At 57.5% G+C, this 9455-nt stretch overlaps 1 protein-coding gene across 1 annotated transcript in view; it reads right to left on the reverse strand.

Moving 5' to 3' along the window:
- The window catches only part of TUBB6 (tubulin, beta 6 class V), an 8607-nt gene extending 8053 nt beyond the window's left edge, over nucleotides 1–554 (reverse strand). Inside the window, exons 1-2 of the mRNA XM_010859111.1 lie at nucleotides 416–554; nucleotides 80–188 (exon numbers count right to left, since the gene is read on the reverse strand). Of these exons, the coding sequence (XP_010857413.1) occupies nucleotides 80–188; nucleotides 416–472 (166 nt within the window). The 5' untranslated portion in view covers nucleotides 473–554. The remainder of the gene's footprint in view (nucleotides 1–79; nucleotides 189–415) is intronic.
- Nucleotides 555–9455: the final 8901 nt, after the last annotated feature.

The raw sequence follows: 9455 nt of genomic DNA on the forward strand, positions 1-9455 counted from the left end.
GATGGCCAGGTCCGGGGGGATGGCAGGGTCCCGGGGGGAAGGCGGTGTCTGGGGGGGTATGGCAGATTGCGCCACTCACACGAGGACTCGTTGTAGTAGACGTTGATTCTCTCCAGTTGGAGCGCAGAGTCACCCACGTAGCCTCCGGCCGGGTCGATGCCATGTTCGTCGCTGATCACTTCCCAAAACTAGCAAAGGGCGGGGCGGGGGACAGACGGTCAGCCAGGGTCCCCCAGGGCCGGCCTGGCGGGCGGGGCGCGGGGAGCGGCCGCCAGATTCCAGGCGCACTTCAGCCGCTCCGGGGCCTCGGGGACGGGGAGCAGCAGGGCAGAGTCCCCGTGACGCCCCCTCGGCCGCCCGTGCCCCGCATGGCCCCGGCCCGAGGGCTTGGCGGGGGGGGGAAGCGCCCACCCACCTTGGTGCCAATCTGGTTCCCGCACTGGCCAGCCTGGATATGCACGATCTCCCTCATGGCCGCTCAGCGCTCGCTGCTCTGACGGCGCGGCGACTGCGGCCCGGGCATTCGGGTCCCCCACCCGGCGCCGGCCGCCCCTCCCCGGCCCTCCCCCGGCCGCCCGGGCCAATGGCCGGGCCCGCCCCCACCCCCCAGGCCCGGCCCCCCTCTGCCCCCGCGGTCCGGGCGCCCCTGCCCACACCCGGCGTCCCCCAGGCACCCGGTCCGCGTGCTCTTTCCTAACTCCTGAGCCAGACCCAGGTCCTCCCCTCCCGCCCCCGTTCCCCCTGGCCCCTCCGTCCCCGCCCCCACTCCGCCCCATCCGTGGGTGCGCCTCCATCCGCTCTTCCCCGCCTCCTCTCGCCGCCCCCCAGACCTCCCCCCGCCCCAGGCACCCCGCCCCTGCGCGCCCTCGGGCCGTCCTCCCCGGGTAGCCTCCACCCTGCGCGGTCCCAGAGGGAGAGCCGACCAGCGAACAGTGGAGGGATGCCCGCCTGGAAGCCGGGCGGGGAAAGAGCGGGTTCCTGGGGCGCCCATCCGAGCGGGCGGGCGGGGAAGCGAAAGACAATTTTCCCCTAGTGCTCCCCGGTTCGCTACGCCGCCCGGAGGAAGAACGAAGACTCCCCGCGCTTCGGTCCGGCGGAGCCGACTGGGGAGGCGCGCCTGCACGGAGCCTCCGGCGTGGGTCCTGGGACCGCAAGGTCAACACGCGCCGCGGGTTCAAACCCAGCCGGTGGAAAGGCCGAGGGACTCGGGAGTAGATCTTTTCGGGGTGACTCTGACCCCTGCGCTCCGACTCAGCCGTGGGCACGAGTCCTTACGTCCCCGGCCTACTGCTTCTCCGTCTTGAAATACTAGTGCCCTTCAGTTCTGACGAGTCCGAACCGTTCGTGATGGAGTCAGGTTATAGTGAAAACACGGCTAAACCTGAAAACGGAGACACACACACACTTACACACACGCCCTGCACAGCCTAGCAGCCTCTCCCTCCCGAGTCTGGAAGGAAAGCCTCCCCCATCCCCCACGGTTCCCTCACTCTCCCCGCCTCAGAGTCCCGGCCTTCGTTTGCCTGCTGGGGTGGGGGGATGTGGACGCGGGCGTCCTGCTTGGGGACAGGCGCGAAGCTGGAGGACGGAGGAAGTGTCAGTCTTAGAGAGATCCGGTGACCCCTCTCTCCCCGGGGCCACGGAGCGTCGGGGATTCCCTACGGAATGATCTCAGCCCTCCCTGGCCTCGGGAACTGGCCTGCGGTTCCCTGTTCCCTTGCTGACAAGGCGCAGCGGGACCCCTCCGCCATGTTTGCCCACAGCCCCTTCAGCGGGGAAAGGCTTCACTCCTCAGCTGCTGGCATCAGGGAGGGTCCTGGGCCCCCACTCTCCCTGCTTAGTGGTCCTTCCCCCCAGGGACTTTCACCCCAGCAGCCTGGACCCCTACTGCGGGCTTCTAGGGCTTGCTCTCTGACTGACACCCAGAACTCTCCAGGCCACTCCTGTGGGGAACCCAGCTGCTCAGGCGGCCCACAGGTATTCTGAGCCACAAATGCCTCTGGTGTGCCAGGCAGGCATGAGTCAGGGTCACTTGTAGGGGTGAGTTAGGCTCTCTGGAGCAGCGGCCCCCTTCCAGATGGCCTTGTGTGGCCAGAAGGAATGACCACTTTTCTGTGAGTCAGGGTGACTTGGATCTCAGCCCCGGCTCTGTTTCCAGTTAGCTGTGTTACCTCAGGTCCTCTGGCCGAGTCTGTAAAGGAGAGCTTGTCCTGGGGGGGTCTGAGCCCTGTGACATTCCTTCTGAGTATGCCCAGTTTCCCTGTGAACGCTTCAGGTGAGAAGACTGGAGACTTGGGGCTCCATTCACCCCCTCCCCAAGGCCAAGTGGAAATGCCCTGTGAAGAGGAAGTGGCTCTCCTGTCATTAGAACCAGCGGTTTCCTTTTAGGTACATGAAAACTTGGGGAAAGTCCTAATGTGCATGGTTTGAAAAAGGGGGACAGCTGGAAAATTTTTGTTCTGGAGTTTTTCAAACATTCCCAGTTTCAGGGATCAGTTTCTTTAACCTCAGGATCCCTGCCCTGCCATCCTTGACCTCCAACCGGCCCCCGCAGTTCTGCTTCTCTGCCTTTCTGTAGCTTCCCGCGCATCTCTACACAGGGCATCTGGGGAAGCTTAGGTGTCGGGGGCACAGCACCCGCCCCCACCCCCGGCTCCCGTCAGAGCCCAGGACGACCCAGCGCCCGCCCTTACTAGGCCTGTGTGTTGCAGTTGCTGAGTGTCATGACTGACTGCGGGGAAACGCTCCCTTTATCAAAGCTGCTGCAGAGTCTGGTGCAAGCAGCAAGGGCCTGACACGCCTAGAAGAGTCTCTCCTCAGCTCTGGTCACTCAGTCCCTGTGAATCAAGCCCCTTTGTGGTTTAAAGGAAAGTGTCCACATCAGCAGCTTCAGCACTTTGCCGAAATGACCACCTTGTCAAAGCTCTTCCTTTGGGTGGAATTTCATTCCAAGGTTTTCATCGGAGCCAGAGAATAGATGTCACCCTGGCTTTGAGGACACTGCTGTCACGTGGATCCAATGGGAGGAGGCTGATTTCCTGGAGTTTCTGATGGACACTCCCTGTTGACCCGAATGTCAGCCTGCCACCTGCACCGCAAGGAGGGTGGGGCAGTGACCAGGGCTCAGTGTTGGAAACTTGGGTACTGTACTTGGGGAATCTGCACGACAACTAGGCAAGGTGGGACTGAGAGGCTGCCACTGTGGTTGAGGCCACCCCTAACGTGGACGGGCCAGAGCAAGGGCACACACAGGCCACAGACCCAGCAGCTGCCAGGAAGGATGCAGGAGCCATAGAGCCTGTTATTAAGAGGAAGCACCTTCCTGTCTGCAGTGCTGGCTTCACTGTGTCTGCACAGCAGTGGCGGGGATAGGGGCGACCCCTCCCACGGCTGTCCCCAGGCCACATTCTGTGTCACAGTCACCAGTGGGAGGAGGAAGGGCCCTGAAGCAGGTTCAGGAATTTGGGGCAGGGAGTGAGTCCTGAGGTCCCCATGTGCCAGCAGTCACGTGAGCCCCGAGAGCCCCGAGTGGGAGGGGTGATGCCCAGGGCCGGATCTGGACAGAGTTCTGGGTCCTTGCCTCCTGTCTGCTCGCCTTCCGCCTCCCTCAGCCTCTCACCCTGTCCTGTTTCCTCCACAGTCACCACGCATGGTGAGGACCCAGGGCCACTGTCCCAGCCCTGGGACAGGTCTCACTGCTCCCCGCCCAGGTCTGAAATGCACAGTAACAGGGGAGGTGGGGTCCATCCTTTTCACGTGCTGAGGAGTCCTTGGGGAAAGACCTTGAAGAGGCCAGGCTCAGGGCCAGGCTGCTGATGGCCACCTTTGACCTGATTTTCAGTTAAAAGCCCAGGTTTTGACAAGTTTTATGACATGGGACCATCATACCCTTATGTGACATGACGCTTGACAGAGAGGATGGTTCTTGAGGCAGATCCTTCCCGGCTCTCACATCCTACGACTGATCGACTCCCATCCTAGCTTACATCAGACAAAACCCAGTTCACCTAAAATGCAATCTGATTGTATGAGTCATCTGTTTTTAAGGAAGAAGTAAGCATGTATCCAGGAAGTTCACAATGAAGAAGAAATTCATGTGTAAAAGCTAAGTCTAATAAATCAAATTTATAACAGATGTGATTGGATAACAGAATTGTTGCCACGTTCTGTAGCAAAGAGGAAAAGTATCTCACATGTAACTAACCCAATGGCTTTCCCCAGCCACACCTCTGTGTTTGTTATTTTTTGAGACATAACATGGTTGGCTCTGCCCTGACCATCTTCTCTGACCTCTGGCACAGTGTAACAGTCTTCAGTTCTTCTAGAACGAAAGGCTCTGAAGGGGGTGACAGGACCCTGGGATCTGGTTCCCAGTGACCCCCTGACAAGCTGTGTGACCTCGAAGTCCGTCTCTCCCTCTGTGGCCCAAGGGGGTGGGGGACCTTCCGTCCAGGCGTCCAGAGCTCCCCTGCGCCCTGGCCCCTATCTCACACACACAGGGCAGGGTGTGCGGGGCTGGGACAGAGGCAGTGGCCATCAGCCAGGAGTGGGGGGGACACAGGTACTGGGCGGGGTGGGGGCCCAGGGGCCACCCAGGGAGACCAGCTCTGGAGGGTAAGTGTTGTGGAGGGGAGGTGAGGAGACGCGCCTTCACCAGGGCTTTTAAACCGGCCAAGGCCCGGCAGCTTTCAGGCCTAGCTGTGGCAGGTAATATTTTTAAAACTGTCTTGATATCATTTTCCCATTAAAGACTAAGGAATGAGTTTTTCCAGATAAGAAATCTTGGAGACCTGTACTCAACAATGTGGATGAACTGAACACTTAAACATGGCCACAGTGGTGCATTTCAGGTGATATGGTTTTACCACCATTCTTAAAAACAGGGAGTAATAGACAAGCTTCAGGAAAGCTGGAAAAGACTGAAAACTAACAAAAGACAACATCCAACCCCCAAACATCATTACTTGGTTAATAACATTTGGATACATTTCCTGCCATCTCTCCTTAGCCCCAGTGTTACCCTCCTCAGAGGGAAGCCTTCACCAGCACTGGGGGCCAGAGCCCCTCCAGGTGGAGGGGACAGCATCAGAGTGGGGGGCTCTCTTGCCGGCTCTGCCCAGCACCCCACCCACCCACCCTTTCTTCTGTGTCCCCTGTACAAGGACAGTCCCTGGTGGCTTCACTTCATCCTCTGTCCCCTCCTCTGTGACTTTTTGGTGTTCTCTCCTTGGGGGCACAGAACTTGCCACTAAGAAAGGTCAGTACCATGGGGAGTCTGTGGTCCGGCAGGTGGGCTTCACTTTGGCCCTCCCACACGGGGACATGGCTGTAGCTGCAGCCTTGCAGGGCCGCTGGGCAGATGGTGGGGGTGTGGAAAGCCTTCTCCCAGCGTTGGGCACAGAGCAGACATTTGACAGAGAGCTGGTACCTCTCTATCCAGGGTTGTAGGAGACAGGCTTGCTTGCTTGCTTCGTTGGGACTGCTGGGCTCTAAAAAATTCAGGTTACATTTAAGCAAAATAGAAACCGATCTAAGTGATCATGTGATTTGGAAGGTAGTTGTTTGTGTGTGGGATGGATAAATGTTAATATATAATCTTTTATTTAAAAACAGGAGAGCTTCTGGATTGGTGAACTGATGCCCCTTCCCTGTGCCCTGGCCTGAACACCTCTTCCATCTGACTGTCCTGAATTACATCCTTTTGTAATAAACCAGTGACCTACCCAGTAAAAAAAATACAAAATAAAATATTGACCTAGGTGACAGAACAAGCAGTAAGTTCCACCTTTTAGTTGAGGGAGAGAAAAAGAGGGCAGGAGGAGGAAAAGGAAGAAGGCACAGAAGAGCAGACACAGCACCATGCTGAAGGGATGGCAAGCACAGAGAAAATGCTCCACTTGTTTACACGGGAACTGTCCCTAGGACCTGCCTGGCCCTCAGACCCACTTGCTGACCAAAAAAGTGCTGAGGTCAAGGGCTGGGTTCTGCCTGCTCTGGTGGTGGGATACTATTTGAGTAATTAATGATGATTCATTGATTTACTCCCTCTTTTCTTCAACAGTCTTTACTGTGTTGTGAACACTGTTAGGTGTATAGGGAAGCCTGGCTTGCTGCAGTCCATGGGGTCCTAAAGAGTCAGACATGACTGAACAACTGAACAACGATTAGCTGTATAATCCTATAATCCTCATGAGGTTTTAGGAACATCTGTGCAGACAAAAAATAACAATGACAATAATGCCATGAGTTGGGAGCAAATAGCAAGCACCATCATGCTTACTGTTAAACAACTTGGAGATATTTTCATGTTAATATTAAGGAAGAAATGATGGGGGAAAGCTGTCCATGAGCATGTGAGAGAATAGGCCTGTGGAGACACGGCCAATGGAGGATTCAATGGGACTTGTCTGCACAGGAAGAGCAGAGCCCCCAAGGACAGCATGGGCAGGGCCAGCTGCGTGGCACAACCAGCCAGTCCTGGTAAGATGTGGGTGCCATCCAGGTTGGGCGCCTCTGGCCTTGACTTCTAGTCTGGAGGGCAGAGGAGCTGCTGATGCAAGCAGTCTTGGGCAAAGGCCCTGGACCTCTGCACCAGGGACCAGGGAGGTGGAGTTCCCTTGGATGCCCAAGCACCCCCGCCCACCGCCTGCACACTCAGCGGTCAACTAGTAGTTTCCAGTGCTTTGTGGGTGATGAATCCCATGAGCATTTGTACTCACACCAGGATACATTTTTTTGTGATAAATGTTATAGGCCAGAAATCGCATCCACTGATTAGTTGTCCTTGCTTTGTGGTCTCATTGGTGGAAAAAGACTTAATTTTGTGTGTCCCTATTCTGCCCTGACCTTTGGGTGCAGTCATGAAACCATTTCTCTGTTGTTTGGATGCTGTTGTGGGTCCCAGCCTGAGTCTGTTAGACTTCTTGAGTCTGGCTGAGCCCCTCCCTGTGAAGCCACCACTTTTGTTTCCTGCCATCCTCAGCCACCACCTCTCCGTGCTGTGTCTTCTGCTCGGGCCTTGGACCCCTGACAACAAACTCTGTCCACCTTGGGGACCCCCATCCTCCTGCCTGTAAGAGACCCTCAGGCCACCTCCTCACCCCCACCCCGAGCTTGCAGCCTGCCTGCTCCTCCACTACACATCTCTGGATCCTTTAGACCTGATTGTCTTCTCTTCCAGCCCGTCTCATCACCCACTGGGCTGCTGTGTGGTGAGAAGCTGTCAGGAAAGATATTTAAAGCTATGTTGCACTTTCACAACTAAAAGCACAGATGAGAATCATTGGTTTTGTGCTGCTTAAACCAGCGGATTGGATTAAGTTAATCTGAATCATCCCCACTGCAGGTGGGCTGTTCTGATGGGTCCTTGTTCTGGTCCCAGATTCCAGTTGGATGTGATTCACCCCTCCCCCTCCTCCTGCAGGAGTGTCAGAGCAGTTCTCATCTGTCCCTCCTCCATGTCTCAGCAACCGTGAGTGCACGTGCCCACGAAGCGCCCACCAAGCTGCCAAGGCTCACCTCCTGGGTTGGGTTGTAAACTCCTCAGTTGGAGACTAGACTTCCTGCCTGTAGTCATACTCAGCACATGACTTAACTGAATAGTAGTAAGTGAAGGAAGAAAAGACAGACACAGATTTCACAGCCTCAGGGGACTTTCCTTTTCTGAAAGAGGGGACCCAGAATATTACGATGGGAAATGAAGAATAACATCTCCCTAAGCAAAGAGGTTTCCACCACCGATTTTCTTCGAGTTAAATATAAATTTAGGAGGTGCTTTGAAAAGAGTCATAACCACGTCACAACTGATTCTGATGCACCAGATTATTTGTCGGAATTCCTTTCCCACCACTCAGGCTGGTTTGCAGCTAATCCTGACTGCTCTCTGCAGGGGTGGTGGGCACAGAGGGCATGTGGGGAGGTTCTGGCCTGCCTTTCCTCCTCCGCTGCTCAGGGGTGAGCAGCTTTCTCTGCTGAACGGCTTGGCAGGACAGAGACCAATGCAAAGCCATGTGAATTCTTATTACTTCTTCCCCAAGAGGAAAACCCTTCTATTTGGAAAGCCAGACGCAGTCCTGTCGGCTCCCCCCTCCCCCCCTCAGATGTCCCAGCTGTCCTCAGGAATGCAGTGGCAGCCGCGCCCACAGGCCCGCTGGCCCCAGATTCAGAAAGCATCCCCCCACCCCCCCCAGCAGCTCACCCCACGCTGTGGCCCTTCCCTGCTAAATGTGTGTGTGCCCCCCACCCCCACCCCAGACACCTGCTCCCTGGCCCACTCATCCACTCCAGGGAGAGACAGAGGTCTGTGCCCATTGTCCCAGTCCTGGGAGGGGCTGACAAGTTCACCCACCATCCTGTCCAGGCAGGTGCATCCACTCTTCCACAGGTGAGGAAATCAAGTAACCCGTCCTCAGCCACACGTTTGACTCCAGCTTGTTTTATTTTTTAAGTTCATTTTACTGGGATTAGAATACTGAACACGAAGCCTACCCTCTCCTAGTTCCCAGCTGTGTTGCCTCAGGTACAACCGCTGCCGGTCGAACATCTTCCCCTGGCTTCACTGACTGGCAACCGCTGCCTGGACCCTGGCTTCCTGACCCTGGTCGTGGGCCAGCACCCGCAGCTCTGCTGACATGACCCGTTTCAGGTGCAGTGGGGTTGATTGGAAAATGATGAACAGGAGAACCGTCCGGTGAGATGCTCCTTCCCCGGAGGGCTAGGGGTCGCAAGGCTTTCCAATCGGGTGAACACCCCACCCCCACCGCCCACTTCTGATGCAGCCGCCCCAGGCCGCGCTCCCCACCCTCTCATCTGGCTTCCGCTCAACAGAACAGCCGGCAGTGGTACCTCCAGGCCCCTGACTATTTTTATGCGACCATCTGCATCCTGGGCCAGGCCTGGCGGGCAGCAGCAGCCCAAGGAATCCCACGGCAGGTGATGACAGCCGGACAGCTGGGACCCGGCGCTGCCCGCGACTGTCCTGAGGATGCTGCAAGAGTGTCGAGAGGACCGCTTAGGGCGACGTGGTGTCCGGCCCCTTCCACCTCTGCAGCCCTGAGGCCGGTCTGGGCGCGGGGTGGGTTGGGCTGGGGGTAGAGCACGCCCCACCCCACCCCCACACACACCTCTCCTAGAACAGCCCGGGAGCCCTGGATGTGGAGAGGAAAGGGCGCTGAGTCAGGCGGCGGCTGAGTCAAGGAACCGGGCGCTGAGTGAAAATTCCTTTTTTGGAAGTGAGGCCGTCCCTTTCCTGGAGGCCGAATCCCCGGGAAGTGACGCCGTCTCACCCGCGGAGGCAGCAGCGGCCCCTGGCGGAGGTGTTGGGAGCCAGGAGCCGTCTCGCCCCAGGAGGCCTGGGGACGCCCCTTCCGTCCGCCCGGACCGTGGGGAAGGGCTTCCAGCCGCGCTCCTTGTAAGGGAAGCGCGCGGCGAGCCCGCGGACGGGGTGGCGTCCCCCC

The sequence above is a fragment of the Bison bison genome, unplaced genomic scaffold (genome assembly GCF_000754665.1).
Source record: "Bison bison bison isolate TAMUID 2011002044 unplaced genomic scaffold, Bison_UMD1.0 scf7180017864453, whole genome shotgun sequence".
NCBI lineage: Eukaryota > Metazoa > Chordata > Mammalia > Artiodactyla > Bovidae > Bison > Bison bison.